This window comes from Scomber japonicus, chromosome 2 (assembly GCF_027409825.1).
Source record: "Scomber japonicus isolate fScoJap1 chromosome 2, fScoJap1.pri, whole genome shotgun sequence".
Lineage (NCBI taxonomy): Eukaryota > Metazoa > Chordata > Actinopteri > Scombriformes > Scombridae > Scomber > Scomber japonicus.
In genome coordinates this window covers 461,962-474,958 of record NC_070579.1, presented here as the reverse complement: position 1 = coordinate 474,958, position 12,997 = coordinate 461,962, and the positions used below count along the sequence as shown (strand labels likewise).

At 47.2% G+C, this 12,997-nt stretch overlaps 1 protein-coding gene across 1 annotated transcript in view; it reads right to left on the bottom strand.

Moving 5' to 3' along the window:
• The window catches only part of LOC128378205 (calpain-1 catalytic subunit-like), a 15,337-nt gene extending 5,326 nt beyond the window's left edge, over nt 1-10,011 (bottom strand). Inside the window, exons 1-17 of the mRNA XM_053337653.1 lie at nt 9,772-10,011; nt 9,223-9,292; nt 5,878-5,996; nt 5,378-5,511; nt 4,983-5,151; nt 4,668-4,751; nt 4,510-4,595; nt 4,320-4,394; nt 4,085-4,245; nt 3,399-3,568; nt 2,823-2,834; nt 2,518-2,729; nt 2,363-2,402; nt 2,165-2,230; nt 1,339-1,396; nt 805-869; nt 587-655 (exon numbers count right to left, since the gene is read on the bottom strand). Coding sequence (XP_053193628.1) covers nt 587-655; nt 805-869; nt 1,339-1,396; nt 2,165-2,230; nt 2,363-2,402; nt 2,518-2,729; nt 2,823-2,834; nt 3,399-3,568; nt 4,085-4,245; nt 4,320-4,394; nt 4,510-4,595; nt 4,668-4,751; nt 4,983-5,151; nt 5,378-5,511; nt 5,878-5,996; nt 9,223-9,292; nt 9,772-10,011 — 1,830 coding nt within the window. The remainder of the gene's footprint in view (nt 1-586; nt 656-804; nt 870-1,338; nt 1,397-2,164; nt 2,231-2,362; nt 2,403-2,517; nt 2,730-2,822; nt 2,835-3,398; nt 3,569-4,084; nt 4,246-4,319; nt 4,395-4,509; nt 4,596-4,667; nt 4,752-4,982; nt 5,152-5,377; nt 5,512-5,877; nt 5,997-9,222; nt 9,293-9,771) is intronic.
• Nucleotides 10,012-12,997: the final 2,986 nt, after the last annotated feature.

Below are 12,997 nucleotides of genomic sequence, written 5' to 3'. Positions count from 1 at the left end.
TTCACCTTCAGGCTCAGCTGCACCAGGACGGTCATCACTGCTGATGCTGCACCCATCCACCTGTCGATCTCACGCTCTATCTGTCCCTCACTGTGATGAAGACCCCCATATACTTAAACTCCTCCGCTTGGGGCATTGACCCCCCCCCCCCCCAACCCTGAGAGGGCAGTCCACCTATTTCCAGCAGAGCACCATGGCCTCAGATGTGGAGGTACTGACTCTCATCCTGACCACTTCACATTCAGCAGCAAACCGTCCCAGAGCCTGTTGGAGGACTTCACCTGTAGAGTCCAACAGAACAACATCAACCGTAAACAGCAGAGAGGTGATTCTGAGGTCTCCAAACTGGACTGCAGGAGAAGTTGAAGGTCTGGTGGACGGGGGCCAGACGTTCCCAGTTCACCCTCACTACTGGTTTAGGTTTCCCAGGTCTGACTGGCAGCTCGCCAGCAGATCTGATGATTCATTATTTATTCTCTGTTAATTTGCAGAGATGAGGAGCATCATGTGGACGATGTTGAACATTTTTAACTCTCAGACAGATTCAGACTTAATGAGTTAATGAGTTAATGAGTTTCAGACTCACCAGCCACTTCTTGATCTTGTTCCAGAGAACCTGAAACTCGACCAGACCGAGCCGAGCGCTGCCGTCTTTCTGAGAGCCAGTCCGTCAAAGTTACAACAACACACTCAACTTCAACAGAACCAGTCAGTTAATATAAATCTAGAGCTGCTGGCTGTACAGATATATAGTTAGTATTTAATGATCTTCCTGTCATCAGTGTGTAAATGTAGGGAGGATACGTCCATCAGGCTGACCATCGCTCGACTGGACTCCATGCTGAACCCGTCCGTCTGCAGGTCTCTGTCTGCAAACACCACAGAAGAAGAACATATCACCACCACCACAGAAGAAGAACATATCACCACCACCACAGAAGAAGAACATGTCACCACCACAGAAGAAGAACATGTCACCACCACCACCACCACAGAAGAAGAACATGTCACCACCACCACAGAAGAAGAACATGTCACCACCACCACCACAGAAGAAGAACATGTCAGCAGCAGTGAGGAACTGTTACAGATGAATGAAGGTTTGTTATATTAAAGAGGAACTCACACACAGTTTATTAATCTGAATCAGATCATCACTGAGCAACTCTGAGGTTTCTCTTCAGTAGCTTCAGTCATTGATCTGTTGATTTAAAACCTCTGCAGCCTCCAGAGTCATCGAGCAGAACTGCTTGTCATGTTTTTTCTTTTATTTTCTGTTTTTCTTTTCTTCTCTTTGTTCTGACTTTTATTCATTTGTTAAAAAACATCAGAACTTACGTTTGGACACGACTCGGTTGAGGATGGTCCTGAGCTCGCCCACTGAGATCTCCATGTCCTGATGAGACACACATGTTCAGTAATCCAATAATCTATCTACCTACCTATCTACGTATCCGTCTACCTATCCGTCTATCTATCTATCTATCTATCTATCTATCTATCTATCTATCTATCTATCTACCTATCTATCTATCTATCTATCTATCTATCTATCTACCTATCTATCTATCTATCCATCTATCCATCTATCCATCTATCTATCTATCTATCTATCTATCTATCTATCTATCTATCTATCTATCTACCTATCTATCTATCTATCCATCTATCTATCTATCTATCTATCCGTCTACCTATCTATCTATCTATCTATCTATCTATCTATCTATCTATCTATCTATCTATCTATCTATCTATCTATCTATCTATCTATCCATCCATCCATCCATAAGCTAGATTTACTCAGCTCCTGTTCCAACCTGCTGCAGCATCAAGAGATCAAACCAAGAGACGAGTTATTAAACCTGAATATTAACAGATTAACTGTGACCTCCATGATGTCTTGCTGCAAAGAGTCACTGAGTGTAGTCTAGTATTCAGGTTCATTAGCAGCTGCTTTCAGCCACTAGGAGGAGCTCTAAGCTTCAGAGTGAATGTTTCCTGCTGCCCTCGGCTGAAGAAGACGTACTTCTGGCTCAGAAAGCTGTTTTTAGTTTAACTTATATTCATATTTGCTGTTTGTGATGGAAACTAAACGTCACTTATTTTACTTTTGTGTCAATGGATTAAAAAATGATTGTTTATTAAAATAAAGTCTCCTCACGTCTCCGGACAGCTGGGCGAACATGGACCTGAAGGAATCATCAATGTCGCTCTCGGAGGTTTCCTCCTGCACAGAAGAAGAAGAACAACAGGAAGCTGCTGAGGTCAAAGGTCATCAGGAAACAATGATCAGTTTATTCATTTCCTTTTTAGATTCAGAAAGTTCAGTTTGATGAGTTAAGAAAATCAAATAATTCACCTCGTCATCAATGATTGCCACCACGTCATCGTCCATCTCCCTGCAGAGACACACTCAGTTATCTTTATATACAACATATAGATTATATACAATATTAATTATAATTAAAATATTATTATAATATAGGTTTATGTTCATATAAAACTCAGACTCACTGGGTCTCAGACTGTTTCTCGGTGAAAACTCTCAGGACGAAGTCGGCCTCCTTCGAGGGTTCGAAGGTCGACGGGACAATGAGGTACTCGCCCGGCGGGAGGCGGAGTCTGGCGCTCACCTCTCTCAGGTTGATGAAGGTCTCGGAGCGAGCGCAGGAGGAGTGACGCAGGAAGAACTCCTTCTTCATGTGGACGCTCTGACAGCCACGGTGCTGATGGACAGACGTTAGCGTTAGAGGATAAATGAGACGTTAAACTGTTTTAATGATTTACTGATTTAAGAGTTTAAACTGAGCTGGACTCACCTCGTCAGGAATCTGTGAACGACAAACAGAGAGAAGGTCAAAGGTCAAACTAACCCAGCCAACATGTTCTTTTATTCATTAAGTTCTAGTTAGCTGCTACATGGTTATAAAGGCTTTTTATATGATTACTAAGATATAAGTGTCTGGGGTTATTTGAGACATGTTTATTGAGTTTACTGATTGATTGATTGATGCTTTTGAGGTGTCTGCAGAGTGTGGTTGCTATGCGGTTGCCATGTGGTTGCTACATGGTTGCTATGTAGGTGCTATACAGTGACTATGTGGTTGCTATGATGTTGCTATGCGGTTGCTATATGGTTGCTATGAAGTTGCTATGTGGTTGCTATATGGTTGCTATGAGGTTGCTATGTGGTTGCTATGCAGTTGCTATGTGGGTGCTATGCAGTTGCTATGTGGTTGCTATGATGTTGCTATGTGGTTGCTATGCCGTTGCTAAGTGGCTGAGACGTGGTTGCTATGAGGTTGCTATGGTAACTGCAGTGGGTGATCGGTGGCACCACTGAGACAGAGAGCTGTGTACTGCAATGACATCATCAGTGACGTTTGACCTCTGACCTCATAGACGGCGAACCCGATGGTGTGCATGTCCTGGCCGTGGCGACGGTGGCGGCGGCGGTCCTTCTGCATCAGAGCCACCAGGAAGCTGCAGGCGGCCTCGTCGTCCTCGGGGTCGTCGTCCTCCTCCAGCAGCGTGACCTTATACTGAGGGTTGATCCAGAACGTGTCTGCAGAGCATCATGGGTAATGTAGTTCTCAGAGGTTAGTTCACTGATCATGTGATTAAAAATGAAGAAGTTTAATAAGTAAAATAAAGAGATTTGAACTTATTCCTGTTGTGCTCCCGGGTCAAATTGACCCCATCTCTTTTGACTGTTCCTCACTTCCTTCCTTCTCTCCTTACTTCCTTCCTCTTTTCCTCCTTCCTTCCTTCCTTCCTTCCTTCCTCATTCCTTCTTTCCTCTCCTTACTTCCTTCCTCTTTTCCTCCTTCCTTCCTCCCTCTTTTCCTCCCTTCCTTCCTTCCTTCTTTCCTCCTTTCCTCCCTTCCTTCGTTCCTTCCTCATTTCCTTCCTTCCTTCCTTCCTTGACCTGAGCACAACAGGAGGGTTAAAAGCTTGTGGAACACGAGTCAGACTCAGATAGTAGAACATGATAGAACGCTGTGATGGGTTCAGTTTGGTTCTCCGTGTGAGAACAAGCCTGGACTGATCTGTACTAAGAGTGAAACATGGTTCTGCTCACTGGGATTGTTCCTGCAGCCTCCGGCGGTGCTTCCTCTCCTCCAGCCGCCCTCAAACGTCACGGTGGTCCAGAAGCTGGTGGCGTCTTCGCTGAGGACGTCCGGGGTCAGGTTACAGATCTCCAGCCTGGAGAACTGACGCAGGAAGTCCTGAAACGACATCCTGACACAGACGGACACTCGTCAGCGTCTGAATCCTGAGAACCGACTCTGAGCTTCATCCGAACTCAAACCTACCAGAACTCTCCGTCCTCCATCTTACACAGCAGCTCATCTTTCTCCGCCGAGTCCACCGAGTTCCACTCTGAGGAGCTGACACCAAACACACCATGATTATAATATAATGATGATCTCTGCTGCTGATGAACAAACAGACGACATGTTTTGGTCATTAAATGTTTAAAATGTTAAAAAGAGAAGCGGGAACCTGTCGCTCCAGGCTCCGGTCCACTCCACCTGACCCCACGGGTTCCTGATGCGGATCAGACGCTCCTGGCGGTCGCGGTACTCCACCTGCAGACAGTCAGGAACACTCAGCTCTGGCTTCAGCCTCTGGAAGGTTTTTACTGTTTAACCTGGACTCACCTGTCTGAGTGCAGTCACAGAGTAGGCGTGGCCTTTGACCAGCTTCTTGAAGGTGACCGCCTCCATGTCGAAGGCGCTGGTGATCTGATGGCAGAGCAGATCATTAAAGAACCGCCAGCTGACTGATCTGATGAGACATGTTTAAACTAAAACTCTGCTTCTATAGTTTTATCCTGATTTTAGCCTGATTTCTGGAACCTTAAACACTTTAGCTCTGCTCTGTTCACCTGCTGTGACAGGTTAATGATGCTAAGCTGTGATTGGAAGATCTCTGTTTGTGGGCGGGCCTTATCTAAGTGTCAGTGTGAGACTAACGTCGATGGAGCAGCCGAGCAGCGAGCCTCTCTGCAGAGCTTTGCTGATGATGCGATGAAGATCTCTGGGAGCTTTCTTCAACTCGTACATCTCTGCTACACCACCAGTGAAGTCCTCGAAGCCCTCAGTGGTGCTGCCGCCTGACAGCGCCTCGTATGAGCCATTCAACCTTCACAGGAAACACACAGGAAATATACAGGAAACACACAGTGGTTTGTGGAAGCCAGCTCCATGCCTGACAGTGTAAATCAGCAGTAGACTAGCAGCTCTTACTTAGCGTAGGGTTAGCACCATGCCTGACAGGTTAAATCAGCAGTAGACTAGCAGGTCTTACTTAGCGTAGGGTTAGCACCATGCCTGACAGGTTAAATCAGCAGTAGACTAGCAGGTCTTACTTAGCGTAGGCTTTCTCCAGCAGAGCGCTCCAGAACTCGCTGCCTTCAGCAGAGTGGACGAACATCAGCTCTCCGTCTTTCACCGGCAGCCGGTCGTCAATCACGACGTCCACCCACTCACCGAACTGCCAGAACTACAGACAGGTAGACAGGCAGGTTAGAGAGACAGACAGGTAGACAGATAGACAGGTAGAGAGACTCTTTATTTCAGGTCAGTCAGATTCAGCCCTGTGTGAGCTGAGAGCAGGTGGAGGGTTAGGGTTAGGGTTGGGGTGGGGGGGGGGGTTAGGGTTAGGGTCTCACCTGGAAGCAGGTGGAGGGTTAGGGTTAGGGTTGGGGGGGGGGGGGGGGGTTAGGGTTAGGGTCTCACCTGGAAGCAGGTGGAGGGTTAGGGTTAGGGTTGGGGGGGGGGGGGGGGGTTAGGGTTAGGGTCTCACCTGGAAGCAGGTGGAGGGTTAGGGTTGGGGTGGGGGGGGGGGGGGTTAGGGTTAGGGTCTCACCTGGAAGTGGAAGATCCCAGCGTACTCCTGGCTGAAGCTCTGACCGTGAGGAACGACGCGATGCAGCAGCTGCTCGTTCAGAGTCAGAGAGCCAATCGCAGCCAGCAGCCAGCAGTCACCTGGTCAACACAGACAGGGACGGCCAATCAGAGGCCAGGACGTGACCGGACTAACCGCCAATCAGAGGCCAGGAGGTGACCGGACTAACCGCCAATCAGAGGCCAGGAGGTGACCGGACTAACCGCCAATCAGAGGCCAGGAGGTGACCCGACTAACCGCCAATCAGAGGCCAGGCGGTGACCGGACTAATGGCCAATCAGAGGCCAGGAGGTGACCGGACTAACCGCCAATCAGAGGCCAGGAGGTGACCCGACTAACCGCCAATCAGAGGCCAGGAGGTGACCCAACTAACGGCCAATCAGAGGCCAGGAGGTGACCCAACTAACGGCCAATCAGAGGCCAGGAGGTGACCCAACTAACGGCCAATCAGAGGCCAGGAGGTGACCCAACTAACGGCCAATCAGAGGCCAGGAGGTGACCAGACTAACGGCCAATCAGGGGGGCGGGGGCTCTACCCACTGAGCCACTCACTGAGACTTTCTGATGTTATTAAACTCCTAAAAGACAAACTGGATCATTTATGATGATGAGACTCTGAGATGAAGGTTTATTGTTCAGCAACAGCTTCATAAATAATAACTCATCTCCTCCTTACAGGAAATGCTGCTGATCAGCTGACTCCATCAGCTCCATCATCTCCATTATCTCCATTAGCTCCATCATCTCCATCAGCTCCATTAGCTCCATTAGCTCCATTAGCTCCATTAGCTCCATTAGCTCCAGACGGTCTGTGGGGAAGTGATGCTACGCTACACGCTAACATCATCATCTTCCTGCTGAAGCACTCACTGATCAATGAACCGATCGATACGAGCTCAGAAGTGCTGAAACATTTAAAGTGTGGAGCTGAGTCAGCGTTCCCGTAACCATGGAAACAGTTTAAGGTTCTTACGGGATGAGAGACTCAATGAGGACAACACAGAAACACTTTTAGTTCCCAAACCAGAGGCAACGTGTCTGGAGTCACTGTTAGTTCCCAAACCAGAGGCAACGTGTCTGGAGTCACTGTTAGTTCCCAAACCAGAGGCAACATGTCTGGAGTCACTGTTAGTTCCCAAACCAGAGGCAACGTGTCTGGAGTCACTGTTAGTTCCCAAACCAGAGGCAACACATCTGGAGTCACTGTTAGTTCCCAAACCAGAGGAACATGTCTGGAGTCACTGTTAGTTCCCAAACCAGAGGCAACATGTCTGGAGTCACTGTTAGTTCCCAAACCAGAGGCAACACATCTGGAGTCACTGTTAGTTCCCAAACCAGAGGCAACATGTCTGGAGTCACTGTTAGTTCCCAAACCAGAGGCAACATGTCTGGAGTCACTGTTAGTTCCCAAACCAGAGGCAACATGTCTGGAGTCACTGTTAGTTCCCAAACCAGAGGCAACACATCTGGAGTCACTGTTAGTTCCCAAACCAGAGGCAACATGTCTGGAGTCACTGTTAGTTCCCAAACCAGAGGCAACATGTCTGGAGTCACTGTTAGTTCCCAAACCAGAGGCAACATGTCTGGAGTCACTGTTAGTTCCCAAACCAGAGGCAGCAACATGTCTGGAGTCACTGTTAGTTCCCAAACCAGAGGCAACATGTCTGGAGTCACTGTTAGTTCCCAAACCAGAGGCAACACGTCTGGAGTCACTGTTAGTTCCCAAACCAGAGGCAACATGTCTGGAGTCACTGTTAGTTCCCAAACCAGAGGCAACGTGTCTGGAGTCACTGTTAGTTCCCAAACCAGAGGCAACATGTCTGGAGTCACTGTTAGTTCCCAAACCAGAGGCAACATGTCTGGAGTCACTGTTAGTTCCCAAACCAGAGGCAACATGTCTGGAGTCACTGTTAGTTCCCAAACCAGAGGCAGCAACATGTCTGGAGTCACTGTTAGTTCCCAAACCAGAGGCAACATGTCTGGAGTCACTGTTAGTTCCCAAACCAGAGGCAACACGTCTGGAGTCACTGTTAGTTCCCAAACCAGAGGCAACATGTCTGGAGTCACTGTTAGTTCCCAAACCAGAGGCAACATGTCTGGAGTCACTGTTAGTTCCCAAACCAGAGGCAACATGTCTGGAGTCACTGTTAGTTCCCAAACCAGAGGCAACATGTCTGGAGTCACTGTTAGTTCCCAAACCAGAGGCAACATGTCTGGAGTCACTTTTAGACACCCCCTAACCGTCCCCCCCTACCCGAAACAGGGTCTGTACCCCTTCCCCACCCACCATCCTCCTACCACTCTCCCCGCTGGGCAAGGGGTCTGCTCCACATCAAACACACCCAACAGCCAAACTCAATCTGACCCACATATCTTACCCCTGGTCTCCACATTTTCCCACACTACTACAGCACTCCACCAAACCATAAAACGGAACTTCATACATACGGTGCAGGTAGACTTGTACCATATACACACATGAATGACCATTTACCCCCTCCCCCATTCACCATCCACACCATCACAACTACCAGAAATAGACAGTTATAGCCCAAGTCTGTAGGCCAGTGCATTTTAAGTTTATCTTACTACCCCTGAACCCCAACCCCAACCCCCCCACCCCTCCCAACCCTAACCCTAACCCAGTCACTGTGCTGCTCCACGTTAAACTAGAACAATACAAAGTGCCCCCCCCCCCCCACACACACACCTGTCATATCATCACCTATTATTATTGAGCTTGATGGATGATGGAACTAAAAAGCACTTATACTCTGTGTTTAGGACCTGAGTTGGGTCAGATCTTAAGGCGGGGGGGTGGGGGGTGGGATGGGGGGGGGGGGTTGTTAAGTGCCCATTATTTAAAGAACGTCTCACCCGTATGAGCAACAGGAAACACTCAGTTTTAACAGGAAGAGAGCTCAGACACAGAGTCTGTTCATAGAGTTAAAGCTTCTTCTACTGGTTTCTAAAGCTCATCATCATCACTCCTTCATCATCATCATCATCATCATCACAGCTGAATTACATCCAGAAGGAAAAAGGAAGTGTTCTTTAATGATGGAATAATCTCCATAACCCTATCAGAGATGTGAGCTGGCAACATATTTATAATCTGACTTTAATTATTGTCATTTTAACAATGGGGGGAGTGGGGGGGCAGATGTGACTTTGCCCCCTCCTTCCCTCCCTCCCTCGTGACTCTCTGTTTACTCTCTGACTCAAACAGCCAGCCGGTCTCCTAGCAACCGTCGTCAGGGAAGTCCCCTCGGTGTGCCTCTCAGTGGGCGAGGTCACATGACTCACCCAGCGCTCCCTGGCAGATGTCCGTCCTCGTGGCTCCGCCCACAATGAACCGGGGGTCCTCCGTCAGCTCCTGCAACAGCCAATCAGAGACGGTGAGAGGGAGGACACACACACACACACACACACACACACACACATACACACACACACACACACACACACACACAGAGACACACACACACACACACATTAATACACACACACACACACACAGAGACACACACACACACACATTAATACACACACAAACACACACACACACACACACACATTAATACACACACACACACACACACACACACACACACACACACACACACACACACACACACACACACACACACACATTAATACACACACACACACACACACACACACACACACACACACACACACACACACACACACACATTAATACACACACACACACACACACACACACACACACACACACTGAAAGCTCCTGGTCCTGGTTCTATCAGGGTCCTGGTTCTATTAGGGACTACAGAGTCCTGGTTCTATCAGGGACTACAGAGTCCTGGTTCTCACCGTGGGTCTCTTCCAGTCCACTCCGCTGGTTTTGGCGCTGTGTGGAGCGAGTTCCTTAAAGCCCAGCGAGGCGGGTTCTGCAGGGAACATTGGGTCCTCGAACATGGATCCGTTCTGCAGGCAGTCCTCCTTCAGGGCCTGGTAGTCCTGGTTCAGGTACCGCACCGCCTGCTGGACCGAGCCCAGTCCTCCGGCCCGCTGCCGGTCCTTCTGGATCCGCTCAGACACGCCTCCGAACATCCTGACCCACAACAGAACCGCATCAGAACCGCATCAGAACCACAGAACAGACCAATCACAGAGCAGGAACATCAAGGTTCTCCATCAACAGAACCATCGGTTCTAACTACTGCAGAGACAAAACCTGACAGCAGAACCCTGAGGAACCCTGAGGAACCCTGAGAGGAACCCTGAGGAACCTTGAGAGGAACCCTGAGGAACCCTGTGAGGAACCCTGAGAGGAGGTTCCATGGTGAGATCAGGTCAGAGCTTTCTTACCTGTTTGTTCTCGTCCAATCAGCTCGTAGGAAGCTGAGAGGAAACAGAAACATGATGAGTTCAGTTTATAAAATAAAAAACAAGAACGTACAGGCTAACTTAGAATAGAATAGAATAGATCTTTATTGTCATTGTCAGCAGATACAATGAAATTAAAAGTGCTCTCCAGTCAGTGCATCATATATAAAAATAAAATAACTACAAAAATAATAAATAAAATAAAATAAATATATATCTAGACACATTCACCCCTCCACACATACATCAACACACGGACAATACAAGAACGTTCATCAACATACAATCATTTTTGTTATTGCACATTAGCTCCTGCTTTTGTTGAGAGTAGTTATTGCTGTTGGGTAAAAGCTGTGTTTGAGTCTGTATCGTTTTCCAGATGGCAGCAGTTCAAACAGTGAGTGTGGAGAGAGGGCACACTGGAAGACCTCTACCACTCCCTTTGCCAGAAAAAAGCCCAAAATATCATAAAAGACACTTCACACCCCGGACCAGTCAGCTAGCTAGCAGGCTAACTTACTACCAGCCTGCTAGCTAGCAGGCTAACTGTTAGAGCTCCTCCTAGTGGCCTTAGAGCTCCTCCTAGTGGCTGAAAGTAGCTGTTAATGAACCTGAACACTAGACTACAGCTCAGTGACATCATGGAGGTCACAGTCAGTCTGCTAATATTCAGGTTTAATAACTCGTCTCTTGGTTTGATCTCCTGATGCTGCAGCAGGTTGGAGCAGGAGCTGCTGGTATGAGAGGACAGAATGGGGGGGGGGGGGTCTCACGTCATCCAGATGTGAAGAACAACAAGCTGGTGAAGAACCGCGGTTCCACAAACTCTGGATTCACATCAACAGGCTGAAATCTGATTTTCAGGTTTCTGCATAAATAAAAACAGTAAAACTCATCGACCAATCAGAGGACAGACGGTTGTTAGTTTAATATCTGATGAACCATTTAAATGGTGTTTGATGGTTTTGATGATGTTTAATGGTTTTGCTGGTTTTGCTGGTTTTAATGGTTTTGATAGTTTTGATGGTTGTTGATGGTTTTGATGGTTGTTGATGGTTTTAATGGTTTATTAAAGCAGCAGCAGGAACATGAGAGGACACACAGAGAGTCAGCAGAGCTCAGACTGGGATCAGCAGGATCAGACTGGTTTGATCCCAGTAGATCAACACATTCATCACACAGGAAGTTCACTTCCTGCTCTCAGCTCTCACATGAGCTCCATCAGCGGGAGGAGTTCACACGGTTGTCATGGAGACGATATAGTTTAAGTTTTATTCCAGCTGTGATTCATTAACACTCAGATTTAACTGTAATTAATATTTAACCCTTTAAACACAAAGACTGAAGCTGCCAGAGACCAGTAGTATTATTATTAGTAGTAGTAGTAGTAGTAGTAGTATTATTATATATATATATTATTATTATTAGTATTATATAATAAAGTCAGATCAGTGATGAAGAAACACAATTGTTTAAATCTAACAGAACAAATATCACATATCAGATTTTTATTCTTACAGATAAAAACAGTCTGATCCTGTTAGAAGAGAAACTAATGACGTCATCTACATTATTATTATTACTTCTTTATCCATAAATTACATTTCCCCTAAAATCTGATGAAGGACATTTAGTAATAATAATAATAATAATAATGATGATGATGATGATGATGATGATGATGATGATGATGAAGAGCACCCTGACGCTGCGCGAGGAGCTCTCTGATTGGAGGATTAACGGAATGAAAACAGCTGATCAGACTGTAACAGAGAAGTCTTTGTTCATCATCATCCTCATCTTCCTCCTTCTCCTCTCACACTCACCGGGGTTGGGGTCGCTCCGTCTCTGCAGCAGTACTGAGCCGTGCTGTTTACCGGGAGAACCGGGAGCAGTGTGCAGGATTACCGGAGGGATGCTCTGATGCAGCACCGGGCCCCGCCCGGCGGGAGGGGCGGGGCCTACGTCACATCCGCTCTGTCTGTTTGTTTATTCCATAGACACACACACACACACACACACACACACACACACACACACATATATATATCTCTCCATGCTTTATTCTGTCAGCTTCAGCCCGAACACACGCTGCATTGTGACGTCATCACGTTGCTCAGCTGACATTGTATTTATTTTATTGCTGCTTTTCCTCATTTTAACTTCACTGATGTTTAAATCTGATCTGAGATCAGTTCATTAAAATGTGTATTCAACCTGTGTGTGTGTGTGTGTGTGTGTGTGTGTGTGTGTGTGTGTGTGTGTGTGTGTTAGTGTGTGTGTGTGTGTGTGTGTGTGTGTGTGTGTGTGTTAGTGTGTGTGTGTGTGATAGCAGATGTAATGACAGAAAGGCATTCATTCATTCATTGCAGGCAGATACTGTGATGATTGACAGCTGTGACAGCCTGTCAGCTGAGGGGGCGTGTCCCTGATGACATCACACAGCCATTCTAAAGGGGCGTGTCCCTGATGACATCACACAATCCATTCTAAAGGGGGCGTGTCCCTGATGACATCACACAATCCATTCCAAGGGGGCGTGTCCCTGATGACATCACACAATCCATTCCAAGGGGGCGTGTCCCTGATGACATCACACAATCCATTCTAAAGGGGCGTGCCCCTGATGACATCAAGGCAAGGCAGTTTTATTTATATAGCATTTCATACACAATCCATTTATAGTTTAAAGAGACAGAAACAGTTTAAA